General features: G+C 38.8%; 1 protein-coding gene across 1 annotated transcript; it reads left to right on the forward strand.

The window, feature by feature from the left end:
• The first annotated feature begins 392 nt into the window (after positions 1 to 392).
• Positions 393 to 10762, forward strand: LOC120459057 (solute carrier family 45 member 3). The gene is made up of 4 exons (XM_039646962.2): positions 393 to 734; positions 4281 to 5108; positions 6738 to 7003; positions 7346 to 10762. The coding sequence occupies exons 1-4, from the start codon at positions 587 to 589 to the stop codon at positions 7754 to 7756; spliced, it is 1653 nt and encodes a 550-aa protein (XP_039502896.2). The 5' UTR covers positions 393 to 586; the 3' UTR covers positions 7757 to 10762.
• The last annotated feature ends 3155 nt before the right edge of the window (positions 10763 to 13917 follow it).

The following is a 13917-nucleotide window of genomic DNA, read 5'->3' on the forward strand; positions in this document are numbered from 1 at the left end:
ACATTTGTAGCTGATAGCTGAAATTTAACTTGTTTCATAATTGATGACATTTGCACAGTTATTGAACTGAACTGAATCAACAGTGATATGACTTGGGCTGAATAACAACTCTATTGTCTTCTCTTCTGTAGAGCTGCTTATAGCAGAATTGAATTTCATAATTGAACTTTACACAGTTATTGAACTGAACTGAATCAACAATGAACTGACTTGAGTTCAGTAATGACACTATTGTCTTTTTTAGAGCTTCTTTACAGCGGAATTTGAATTTGTCTCATATTTGATGAAGTTTACATCATTTATTCTGTTTATTACTGTGAAGCTGCTTTAAAACAATCTGTATTTTATAAAGAGCTATATAAATAAAGTTGACTTCACTCTTTCTTTTAGATCAAGAATGCTGAAGACACGATGGATCCCCTAGTTCATCTGAGCCCGTTGAGAGTCCGCACCTCTGCTCTCCCACACCACGCGCGCCCACCTCGTCCCTGGGCACCCAAGCCTGTGCCGTTTTCCTTCTCCAGCAAGCTTCAGTAGACTTTTTACACCGACACACGGGAGAAAGGTAAACCCTTCCTCTGTAAATATGTCTGGATGGAGGTCTCAGTGGCGTCTGGTCCTCCTGAACTCGCTGACATGTGGCCTGGAGATCTGCGTGGCAGCTGGGATCACCTATGTGCCGCCTCTGCTGCTGGAAGCTGGTGTGGAGGAACAGTATATGACGATGGTTTTAGGTAAGGCTTCATCTCAACTGTGGAATGTCAATCCAATGTTTAAACCAGGGGCTGCGCTTATAAATAGCAAGTCAAGGTTGTTTCCCATTAAGGAGTTGATCCTATAATGGGGTCATTATCATAATTACTGGCTAAATCACTCGCTGCCTCATCCAGGTGGTAATCGGGTGCTAATTGGAAGGCACCGGGCTGCAGGAAGAGGCCCACAGGCTCCAGGGGTCAGCGGCTGTATGGAAGCTTGTATAGTTTTATTGCATCCTGTTAAAATTCTGTAGGACTTTCCTCTGGACTTTCGGCAGATAATATAGTCAAATGAGGAATTTAAATGCGCACATTTTCCATTTCTCCAAATTTTTTTAAGAAATTGATGCTTTTATTCAGAAATGATGGCATTAAATAGATCAAATGTGACTATTCTGTGTATACAGATTTTTTTCTCTTTTTATTATCAAGGACGCATCAATAAGTGGTCAAAAGTGAGCGTAAATACATTTATAATGTTATAAACTATATACATTTCAAATGAAATGCTGTTCTTTTGAACTTTCTATTCATTCAAAAAAATCCTGAAAAAATATATTGGTTTCCAAAAATATTAAGGAACTGTTTTTAACATTGATAATTATAAGAAATGTTTCTTGAGCAGCAAATCAGCATCTTAGAATGATTTCTGAAAGGATCATGTGACACTGAAGGAGGAGGAGGAGAAAAATTACATTTAAAAATAAATTAAACTAGATAACTGTTAATTAAATTAGATAACTGTTATATTAATTTTTAATATTTCACAATATTACAGTTTTTACTGTATTTTTGATCAAATAATTGCAACCTTGATGAGTCTAATTTTTTTTAACAGTATTGAACAGTATTGTTTTATATTTTTTTTGTAATATATTTATATTGTAATATATTTTTTTATCTATTTTTATTATATACAATATATATTTTTCTTTAGAATCATGTGTTTGTGTCCACTAGAGACAGTGTCCAGGAGAAATTTGTTTAAATACACCGAGGTGTGTTCTTTTTGTCCTAGAACAACCAGACCTACAAGTCTAAATATTTGGCTTCTGTATTTGAGATTTTTCAACGTGCCATATGCATTACAGATGCATTATTTTGTGCCCACAAATGGCTTCCACATGGCTTTTGCTGTAAATGAATCTCTCTCCAAGACTATTTGCCTTGCAACCAAAACAGAAGGAAAGCAGTTCACAAACGTGCACGCGGTCACTTCACACCAGACGGACCGACGATATTTGGTGTGTTAAAATATACTCCACACCGCTCTCTTTGTCAACAGCTTTGTCAAAAGATCCTTTGTGCTCATTTCCATTCACAAGCTTTATAAACTCATTATGTCGTTGTCATGAAGTGCTTTCAAAACCACCAAAAGGCCATTGCTGCTCATTTGGAGAAATTTCATGTGTGGTTGTATGTAATTCCAGAGGTTTTGCTGAACTGGTTCTTAACGGAGTGGGTTTTGGAGGCATTTTATTCATTTTCCTGTTATGGTGGCCTGAGAAATGCATGCCTTATAGTCTGAGCTTTATGGACCAGTTTGATGGTCATGTGTTCAGTTGTTTTGAGACCTCTTTTTGAACTAAAAGTGCATTAAATGTGTACATTTTTCTCTTGAAATTAAACCCATGACCTTGCTGTTGTTAAAGCCACGCTTTTCCATTTGAGCTTCAGGAGCAATTAGAATGACTATAATGAATTGCACTGTGTAGTATATAAAAGAGAGTAACGTGATTAATCGTCTCAAACTGTCGCAAACAGCACAAAGGAAACCCACTCGCCCTCCACTTTGGGAAAAACAGCTTGTGTTGACTTACAGACACTGTTGACCGACATTGTTAAATTCACTTTCCTTGGCTGTTCACTTCCATGGTTTCTCTTCGCCAGTTTTCCTCACATGGTTTGTCAATACCTGCTCAATGCCTTAAAAAGTGGTTACCTTAAAATAGTTTTAGGTGTAATATTCATCACCTGCTTCCACTTTCCGGTTTAATTGACGCGTGTGTGAGTTTTACTTATTTGCAAACGTTATAATTACTCACCATGACTCACCATAAAGTTACACTGCCGTTCAAAAGTTTGAGGTCAGTAAGATTTAAAAAAGAATTCCGCGAGAACACATTAAATTATGAATAAATAAAAGTTCTATTCATCAGAGAATCCTGAAAAAATGTTTCCACTAAAATATTAAGCTGCACAATAAGAAATGATCACATTTTTGATCAAATAAGTGCAGTCTTGGTGAGCATAAGAGACTTTTTTCAATATCTTGGATGCGAAACTCTTCAATCTTCAATCTCTTGGACACCAATATATCTTATGGACGCCAAACTTTTGAACACTAGTGTATATTAGAATTTTAAAGTAGACTGTAAAAAAAGTCCAGTTGAATTTGTTTCAGGGATTTTGGTATCTGTACACTTGACGCATATATTAACATGCACATCCTAAAATCAAATAAAAAACGCCATACAGATTATAACAATAATATAATTTGTCAATAAGTTCTTAGATTTTTACATTGCTTTATCATAAAACTAGCTAACATTTTTACAGTGTGTAGTGTGTAAATGGCCTCTTAATTGCTTTTTGAGCATGTTCAGGGCATCTTTCCACCACGCACTTGAATAAAAATAGCTCCTGAAGATCTAGACATGAATCAAAATGGGAATCTGTGCCAAACCAGTGGACTGACTGAGTCGTCATCTTCAATTAGAAAAGCTGTGACGAGGAAGCTGGGCCAGAGATTGGTCACCTTAAACTACAGGCAGCTTTAGCAGGCTTAAGACCAAGCCAAGAGATGAAGGAATGGAGGCCACAGCTGTGATTCTCTGACATAAATGTTGTCTCAAGTGACTATTTCTCTATTAGTTGAAGGCTAGAAACTACAGGCAAATCATTATTTTTTCATGCACCGGTCAATTGTGAGATTTTGGGCTATTTGCCTTTTCATGAGAGGTTTAAAAAGTTTGTTTTTTTTACATTTATTTATTTGCTGTGATTCCATAGAAAACCATTTTTGGTCAGGCACAAATTGACTTTACAGGTTGTTTTTTTGATTCTACTTCATCAATTTTGCATCTGTACATTTCAATTACACTACATATCTTTAAAAGAACATATCATTTCTCAAAAATGAGTTGTTTTTCCTCATGTACAGAGCCAGAAATCTCCAGTTCAGTAGCACTTCTATACCAAACTTTTACAGTTGTGTTCCTATCTACATTCTGCAGGTTGTTCATATATAATTCCGGTACTTTTTATTCCTAACAATATGGTGAAAATGTATTTGGTTTTAAACAGGATTTTATCCAACAGCTCAGATTTCTGTTCTGAAAATGTTTGCAAATGAGTGCATATTTAATTAGATAATGCCAAGGTTGCATATTTAAACAACATTTCATGAACTTGTTAGATATTGCTATTATATATAATCAATCAACTGGGGAAGTATGGTGATATCTGTTTTATACTATTCACCTGGGGTGTCTTGCTTTAATATTCTTATGACATTTTTCTTAGGTATTGGACCTGTTCTGGGACTTCTCTTCATCCCCCTGATTGGCTCAGCCAGCGATCACTGCAACAGTAGCTACGGCCGGCGTCGACCCTTCATATGGCTGCTGTCATTGGGAGTTCTCATAGCCCTTTTGATCATACCACATGCTGATGTGTTGGCCGCCAACCTGAGCTGGGGTAGCACCCGCCGCAACCAGGCTCTCCAGGTGGGCCTGCTCATCCTAGGCGTGGGCCTTTTAGACTTCTGCGGGCAGGTGTGCTTTACACCACTGGAGGCGTTACTCTCGGACCTCTACCGCGAACAGGACGACTGCGGACAGGCTTTCGCCATGTTCTCCTTTATGGTTAGCCTTGGAGGTTGCGTGGGCTACCTGCTACCCGCCCTGGACTGGAGCGGTGGGCTCCTGTCCTTCTACCTGGGTGGTCAGGCTGAGTGCTTGTTCTCCCTCCTCATCCTCATCTTCGTGGTCAGCGTGTTAGTCACCATGAAAGTATCAGAGGAACCCTCGTCCACCATGGAACCGGGACCGTCGGAGCCTGGGCGGTGTTTTCCGCGCTCGTGCTGCTATCTGTTTCAGTGTAAGCTGCGGACTCTAAAGTCTGGCCCGCTCATGTGCCTGCTGAGGACTTGCTGGTCCATGACACCGGTCATTTATCGCAGCTACTGCCACGTGCCACGCGTCATGCGACAGCTGTGTTTGGCGCAGCTCTGCAGCTGGATGGGTGTCATGTCCTTCATGCTCTTCTACACAGATTTCGTCGGTGAGGGACTGTACGAAGGAGTTCCCAGCGCTGCTCCGGGAACTGCTCTCCGGCAACGCTATGATGAAGGCGAGTAAGACTTAGTCAACATAAAATCAAAATCACCCCTATTCACTTTCTTAAGGCACATTTCTGGTCTTTATTGTAAGCAATTCATTACATTAATTAATCTTTTTTTCACTAATGTAATTTAGCAAGGCTATTGTTATAGTTAGAAAAAAAATCTAAAATTGATTACCACATTTTCCATAAAATAAGTCACACCTGACTTTAAATTGCACTGGGTCAAAATTGCATTGTTGAGAGAAAATGACATTAAGAAATAATGTATACCGTTAAATAAAATGAAACTTTTACAAACATATTAAACATATTTAAGAAGGTAAAAAATCACTATTTGTTTTGACATAATGTTGCATTTTAAGCAGTTCATTACTTGATACCCCAAGAGATTGATAGTATTTATTTTAGATTGCTCTCCGACTCAGACAAGAGGTGTGTCTGTTAGTGTTAAGGGACCATAACTAATAATGCATAATAATGAACATTAACAGACCCTTCATCTCATTTCACTGTCTATGGTCAAAAGGCTTTTTTCCCTAGAGAATCATTTTCACTGTCCATGAACTTGTTTTCCGGGTATTGGTGGTCTTTAATTTCCGTCTTCTAGCCATATCATCTGTCTCAAGACTGTGAACTTGTGTTCACCTCCACATGTGGCCTCCGTCAGCTTTGTGCTTAAGTTTCCAGCTATGTCCATAAACACGAATGCATGTCCTTAGCTAGTCAACAACAGGCTTACAAAATCTACACCCATCTGGATGCCTCCCACTGAGCTTTGACACCACAAGAGCGCTCCTTTAGCAAAACATTTTGACAGATGTGGTCAAGATCAGTGTGCAAACAAATGAACAGTGCAGTCGACTGTGTAACTGCACCATGTAACGAAAAATGTTTGAGATGCTTGTTCAGTGAACATCTCGGCACTCTGCAATTGTGTTTAAATGATAAATTCCTACTGTGAGGAAAGTTCCTGGGTTGTTGGTTTGTAGTACAACGCCAAAGCCTGCTAACACATGCCTTAGTCAACTTTACTCGTAGGATTTATTCAAAGCAAGCATTCTCCATTATGCTCAAATGGTCAAAGCAAACCAAACCGTTTGAAATGACCTCATCTGTCAAATCCGCAAGGGCTGGGGAATGTTGTTTACCTGGACATGCACTTGTTGAAAATAATGGTGCACACACTGAATTTAAAGTATAATAAATGTCAGTTAATATATGTAAGGAGTAATGACATATATTAAGATTATATCTAAAGTGGACTATCAAAATATAGTATTAGCAAAACCTGTAACATTATTTTTGTATAATAGTAGTTTGGGGTCATTACATTTTTTCTTTAATGTTTTTGAAAGTAGTCTCTTAAGCTCATTTTGATAAATACAATGCAGTAAGAACACAGTAATATTGTGAAATATTATTACAATTTAAAATAAAATAAATATTTCTGTGATCATATTAATCCAGTCTTCAGTGTTACATGATCCTTTATAAATCATTCTATAATATGCTGATTTGGTGAACAAAAAGTTGAAGCATATTTAAGCGGTAATATAACAAATATTTGATTGTGCAAAGTGCTGATTCAATACTTCATAGTTTCTATTGTGAAATTCTCTAATGTCACCTCTACAGGTATCCGTATGGGCAGCCTGGGCCTGTTCTTGCAGTGCGCTACCTCAACCTTCTTCTCGCTGGCCATGAGCAGGCTGGTGCGCCTCTTCGGGTCCCGGACGGTCTATCTGAGCAGCATGGTGTGTTTCACCATCTCTGCTCTGGTCATCTGCTTGTCCAAGAGTGTGTTGTTGGTCACAGCTATGTCAGCCCTGACTGGCTTTGCCTATGCAACGCTGCAGACATTGCCTTACACGCTCACCTGCCACTACCACAAAGAGAAAGAGGTAAGCATTAAATAAATAAATATATATTCTCTCTTAGCTTGTATAAAAATGCATATTCTATATATAGAGTCAAAATATTTTTGTAAGTAGTTTTACAATATATTTTTTATAGGTCAATTAGAATCCAACGTTCAACATTTGCCGATGTAATCTTAAAAAAGTCTGTGTCAATTATAAAAATAGTATTTACGTGTATATATATGTAGAGAGAGAGAAACTATGACATATTCCTTATAATTTATTGACATCCTTGTATGGCACCTATAAAATTACAAGAAGCCCTAAAATAAAAGCTAGATATATTTGTCATATATGTGATGTCTCACTTGCTTCTCATCGCAGGTGTACATGCAAAACAGCAAAACCAAAAAAACGCACACAAATGGATTTACCATCACAGGGGATTCTGTTTGTCTGACACTAGACAATGGCAATGGAGATCTCAACCACAAGAGTGGCGTTTCCAATGGGCATGCTCCTTACAATAGAGATAAACCAGAGTATTACCCACCTCTGCACACTCAGAATGGCCTGGAATCAGAGGATTTTGAGAAACGTGGAGTTGGACTAGACTTTGCCATTTTGGACAGCACCTTCCTTCTGTCTCAGGTCTTCCCTACCCTCTTCATGGGCATGATCGTCCAGTTCACAGAGTCCGTCACCACGTATATCGCCTCCTCTGCCATATTTGGTGCAATTGGCATATATTTTGCCACCCAGATCATCTTTGACCAAAAGGACCTCAGAAGCTGAAGAAGCAGTAATCATGTCATTTCACAGTCGACCTTGTACCAATGGCTAATCTAGGAGCCCCTAAAGGGACAAGGTGATTGGAGGAAAGCTTGGCATTCTCTTGCAAAACATTTCCATTCTAACAAACACACATTTGCGTTTGTGTTCGCTTGCTAAACATTTTTGTATGCTTACAAAACATTTGCGTTTTCTTGCAAAAGTATTGTATTCCCCCGAGAAACTTTGCATTATCTTTTCATATCTTCATGTTTTCTCATGAAATAATTTTGTTCGCCCAAGAAGCTTTGCGTTCGCTCGCAAAACATTTGTTTTCGCTTGCTAAACATTTACTTTCACTAACAAAATATTTGTGTTTTGGCAAAAATATTGTGTTCCCTTGAGAAACTTTCTATTATCTTGCAAAACATTTGTTTGCTTACAACAAAACATTTGCGTTGTCTCTTAGAATGACTGCATTCCCTTGAGAAACTTTGTGTTCTCCTGAGAAACTTTTCATTATCTCGCAAAACATTTGTGTTTGCTCATAAAATATTTGCGTCCTCCTCACAGAAGTGCTTTGGGTTTGCTCGCAAAACGTTTGTGTTTGCTTGCTAAATATTTTCGTTCACTCACAGAAGTGTGTTTGCGCACATAATGATTTTGTTCGGCTGAGAATCTTTGTGTTCGCTCGCAAAACATTTGTTCGCTTGCTAAACATTTTTTCGTTCACTCGCAGAAGTGTGTTTGCGCACAAAATTATTTTGTTCGGCTAAACTTTGTGTTCGCTCGCGAAACATTTGTGTTCGCTTGCTAAACATTTTCGTTCACTCAGAGAAGTGTGTTTGTGCACAAAATTACTTTGTTCGGCTGAGAATCTTTGTGTTCGCTCGCAAAACATTTATTCGCTTGCTAAATATTTTCGTTCAATCGCAGAAGTGTGTTTGCGCACATAATGATTTTGTTCGGCTGAGAATCTTTGTGTTCGCTCGCAAAACATTTGTTCGCTTGCTAAACATTTTCGTTCACTCGCAGAAGTGTGTTTGTGAACAAAATTATTTTGTTCGGCTAAGCTTTGTCTTCGCTCGCAAAACATTTGTGTTCACTTGCTAAACATTTTCGTTCGCTCAGAGAAGTGTGTTTGCGCACAAAATGATTTTATTCGGCTGAGAAGCTTTTTTTGTTCACTCGCAAAACATTTGTGTTCGCTTGCTAAACATTTTCGATCCCTCACAGAAGAGTGTTTGCGCACAAAATGATTTTGTTCTCTCGCAAAACATTTGTGTTCGCTTGCTAAACATTTTTGTTCACTCGCAGAAGTGTGTTTGCGCACAATTATTTTGTTTGGCTGAGGAGCTTTGTGTTCGCTCGCAAAACATTTGTGTTCGCTTGCTAAACATTTACGTTCACTAACAAAACATTTGTATTTTCTGTCAAAAATATTGCGTTCCCCTTAGAAACTTTGGGTTCACTCGCAAAAAAGATTGTCCACAAAATGGTTTTGTTCGTCCGAGAATTTTTGCGTTTGCTCACAATACATTTGTGTTCGCTTGCTAAACTTTTTTGCTCACTCGCAGAAGAGTGTTTGCGCACAAAAAGATTTTGTTCGCATGAGAAGCTTTGCGTTTGCTGGAAAAACATTTGTTTGCTTGCTAAACATTTTCGTTAATTTACAGAACATTTGCGTTTTCTTGCGAAAGTATTGTATTCCCCTTTGCATTCGCTCTCAAAAGCACCGAAATAGAAATATCTATTCTCAGAGGATTACAAGAGAAACAATGTGTCAATACATTTGTGAATGGTGGAAAGCAGTATTTTTGCAAGAGAACTAAAAAAACATGTCCTCTTAGGGGCTACATACCAGACCAACCTTTGATAAGTTTTTGCTTTTTCTAATGCAAGTCCTTTGTATGTACTGACTGATTGTTATTTTCTTCATTGGTCATGTTTGCTGAGGAAAAATTTTGCTTTTTCAGATCTCTATAGGACCAATGTACACATGACCTTGATGTAATTCCTGTTGTGTTTTAAAGACTTTTTGTAAAGAAGTATTTTATTGTATATATATTTTTATATTGATAATATATATATATATATATATATATATATTTATATCCCTATGGGAAATTTTATGCAACCTGTTTTGGCGAGGTCTGTATTTATGTAGTATTCTAACCTTGTTGTTCTAACCTTGAACATATGTGGCTTAATTTTTTTTAACCTGAAATTTTGGTCAGTAACCAAGACTTAAAATATATTCATGTATACAATCTCAGTCTGGTGTTCAAAATGACAATCTGTGATACCTTTCTAGAAGTGACTTTACACAGACCTAAGTTATTTTGTGTTGCAAAGCATCAACAATATTAAAATGACATTTCTATGTTGTGACTGAGTTACATAGGTTGCTTTTACAAAACTGTAACAGTTTCCTCTTCTATATTAGTTATTTATCATTGGCCAGAAAGTGTGTATGTGGAGCCATATTTGTGTGTGTATCGGGGTTTGACTTTGTAAAAAGTGGTAAGATTCTCAGGATGGACGTGTCGTCCAGTTGAAAAATCATCTGTTCAACCACAGCACAATTAAATAATAAAAGAGGTACTGATATTTTAATTGCTGAGAATTTTTTTTATTCTGTCCCATTTCATTTTGGGTGAACCATTTCTTTGAACTCCCTCAGACCTGAATTATGTTTCAAGTTTCTGAAAAATATAAAAGTACATTTTCCCAGCTCATGAGGTTTCTATAAAAACAAATGAAATTTTTTTTATATAATTGCTTTCATTGTGATGTTTTTTTTTTTTTGTCCAATCCAATGGACATCAGGTCAAAACAGGTGTACTTCCCAAAAAATGTACCAACATGAAACATTTGTTGGTCTATACTTTAAGCTTTTTCTCAAGGTCAAAAAAATTCCAGCAGTATACCATTTCAACTATAATTTTGAGGTTTTTGTTTTACAGATTGCACATTGTTTGTAACAAACTAAATATCTTCGAATCAATCAATCTGGTCATATTAGAGTCATTTTCTGTGTGCATTTTTCTTTTTTTAGAACAAAAACTTGAACATTTTAACATTACAACTTTAATCGTAAGGTTTTTCCTTTATATTGCACATTTCTTTATTCATAACAAAATAAACCTAGGAATCAATCAATGCATTCATGTTAGAGTCATTTCCTGTGTGTATCCTGTGTTTTCTTGTATTTTTACAGTACTGGCAGGACGGTTGCCAGCAAGTCACTGTATTTCGATTTCCAGTAACTCTAATTTTTGGGGGACTGGCCGACGGCGCCCCCGGGCCTCGCCAAAAGGGGCGAGGTGGGCGGGCGGGTCGGGCACGCCCCGACACCCCGGGGGGCCGACGGGAGGAGCCCGAAGTTTCGGGACCCCTGAGGCAGTTCCACAAAGGCCCCCTCGGTGGAGCCACCCTCCAAACGTCCCACGAACCCACTATATTTGCCAAATGTCACGGGACCAACCCCCGCCCACTCCCGGGCCACACCCCCGTCCCACGAACTCACTATTTGTCCAATAACCCACTATATTAGCCAAATGTCTCGGGACCACTCCTGGGCCACGCCCCCGTCCCACGAACCCATTATTTGTCCAATAACCCACTATATTTTTTTAAGTTTTTCCGCAGTTCATTCAATATGCTGAAATTGGACGCGGTCCCACCGGCAATCTATTGCATGGGGATTCGGGTAGTGTTTTTGATAGACATTTTAATTAAAGTTCCTGTCGTGAAAAAAACTATTTTGCCGCACTCAGGAGGCCCCCGGGGTCTGTAGCACCAAGCGCCGTCCCAAAATTCCACTGTCCGCGAACTCACTGTTTGTCCAATAACCCACTATTTTTTTAAAAACTTGAAACTCTGGATTCTGATAGAGGGCCATGAGACTTAGACCTGAGTGCAAAAATGGAGTCTCTAGACCCTTGAGATATTGAGATCCCACGTAGCATTTATGCTATTATAAATATCTCAACATCTCAGCTCTGGAAGGGTCTAGAGCCTCCATTTTTGCACTCAGGTCTAAGTCGTACGGCCCTCTATCAGACTCCAGAGTTTCAAGAAGATTGGAGAAACTTATTTTTTCGCACAAAAAAAAAACAAAAAACGTCAGGGGTAACGCTGTCGTTTTTTTGGGGGTCGAAGTTTTGAATTTCTCTGATCTTATTAAAACTCTGGATTCTGATAGAGGGCCATGGGACTTAGACCTGAGTGCAAAAATGGAGGCTCTTTTTTTTTCGGGTCGAAATTTTGAGATTCGATATCTCAGCTTTGGAAGGGTCTAGAGCCTCCATTTTTGCACTCAGGTCTAAGTCTCATGGCCCTCTATCAGAATCCAGAGTTTTGAGAGGATTGGAGAAACTTCATTTTTCGCCCGAAAAAAAAAAACGTAAGGGGTACCACTGTCGTTTTTTTTGGGGGTCGAAATTTTGAGTTTCGATATCTCAGCTCTTGAAGGGTCTAGAGCCTCCATTTTTGCACTCAGGTTTAAGTCTCATGGCCCTCTATCAGAATCCAGAGTTTTGAGAAGATTGGAGAAACTTCATTTTTCGCCCGAAAAAAAAAAACGTAAGGGGTACCACTGTCGTTTTTTTTGGGGGGGTCGAAATTTTGAGTTTCGATATCTCAGCTCTGGAATGGTCTAGAGCCACCATTTTTGCACTCAGGTGTAAGTCTCATTGCCCTCTATCAGAATCCAGAGTTTTGAGAGGATTGGAAAAACTTCATTTTTCGCCCGAAAAAAAAAAACCGTAAGGGGTACCACTGTCGTTTTTTTGGGGGGGTCGAAATTTTGAGTTTCGATATCTCAGCTCTGGAAGGGTCTAGAGCCTCCATTTTTGCACTCAGGTGTAAGTCTCATTGCCCTCTATCAGAATCCAGAGTTTTGAGAGGATTGGAAAAACTTAATTTTTCGCCGGAAAAAAACAAAACGTAAGGGGTACCACTGTCGTTTTTTTGGGGGGTCGAAATTTTGAGTTTCGATATCTCAGCTCTGGAAGGGTCTAGAGCCTCCATTTTTGCACTCAGGTGTAAGTCTCATTGCCCTCTATCAGAATCCAGAGTTTTGAGAGGATTGGAGAAACTTCATTTTTCACCCGAAAAAAAAAAACGTAAGGGGTACCACTGTCGTTTTTTTGGGGGGTTGAAATTTTGAGTTTCGATATATCAGCTCTGGAAGGGTCTAGAGCCTCCATTTTTTCACTAGGGTTTAAGTCTCATGGACCTCTATCAGAATCCAGAGTTTTGAGAAGATTGGAGAAACTTCATTTTTCGCCCAAAAAAAAAACCGTAAGGGGTAACACTGTCGTTTTTTTGGGGGGTCGAAATTTTGAGTTTCGATATCTTAGCTCTGGAAGGGTCTAGAGCCTCCATTTTTGCACTCAGGTTTAAGTCTCATTGCCCTCTATCAGAATCCAGAGTTTTGAGAAGATTGGAGAATTTTCATTTTTCGCCCGAAAAAAAAACGTAAGGGGTACCACTGTTGTTTTTTTTGGGGGTCGAAATTTTGAGTTTCGATATCTCAGCTCTGGAATGGTCTAGAGCCTCAATTTTTGCACTCAGGTGTAAGTCTCATTGTCCTCTATCAGAATCCAGGGTTTTGAGAGGATTGGAGAAACTTCAGTTTTCGCCCGGAAAAAAAACACGTAAGGGGTACCACTGTCGTTTTTTTTGGGGGTCGAAATTTTGAGTTTCGATATCTCAGCTCTGGAAGGGTCTAGAGCCTCCATTTTTGCACTCAGGTGTAAGTCTCATTGCCCTCTATCAGAATCCAGAGTTTTGAGAAGATTGGAGAAACTTCATTTTTCGCCCGAAAAAAAAAACGTAAGGGGTACCACTGTCGTTTTTTTGGGGGGTCGAAATTTTGAGTTTCGATATCTCAGCTCTGGAAGGGTCTAGAGCCTCCATTTTTGCACTCAGGTGTAAGTCTCATTGCCCTCTATCAGAATCCAGAGTTTTGAGAGGATTGGAGAAACTTCATTTTTCGCCCGAAAAAAAAAAACGTAAGGGGTACCACTGTCGTTTTTTTGGGGGGTCGAAATTTTGAGTTTCGATATCTCAGCTCTGGAAGGGTCTAGAGCCTCCATTTTTGCACTCAGGTTGAAGTCTCATGGCCCTCTATCAGAATCCAGAGTTTTGAGAAGATTGGAGAAACTTCATTTTTCGCC

The sequence above is a fragment of the Pimephales promelas genome, chromosome 25 (assembly GCF_988280905.1).
Source record: "Pimephales promelas chromosome 25, fPimPro1.hap1.1, whole genome shotgun sequence".
In the NCBI taxonomy this organism is placed as follows: domain Eukaryota; kingdom Metazoa; phylum Chordata; class Actinopteri; order Cypriniformes; family Leuciscidae; genus Pimephales; species Pimephales promelas.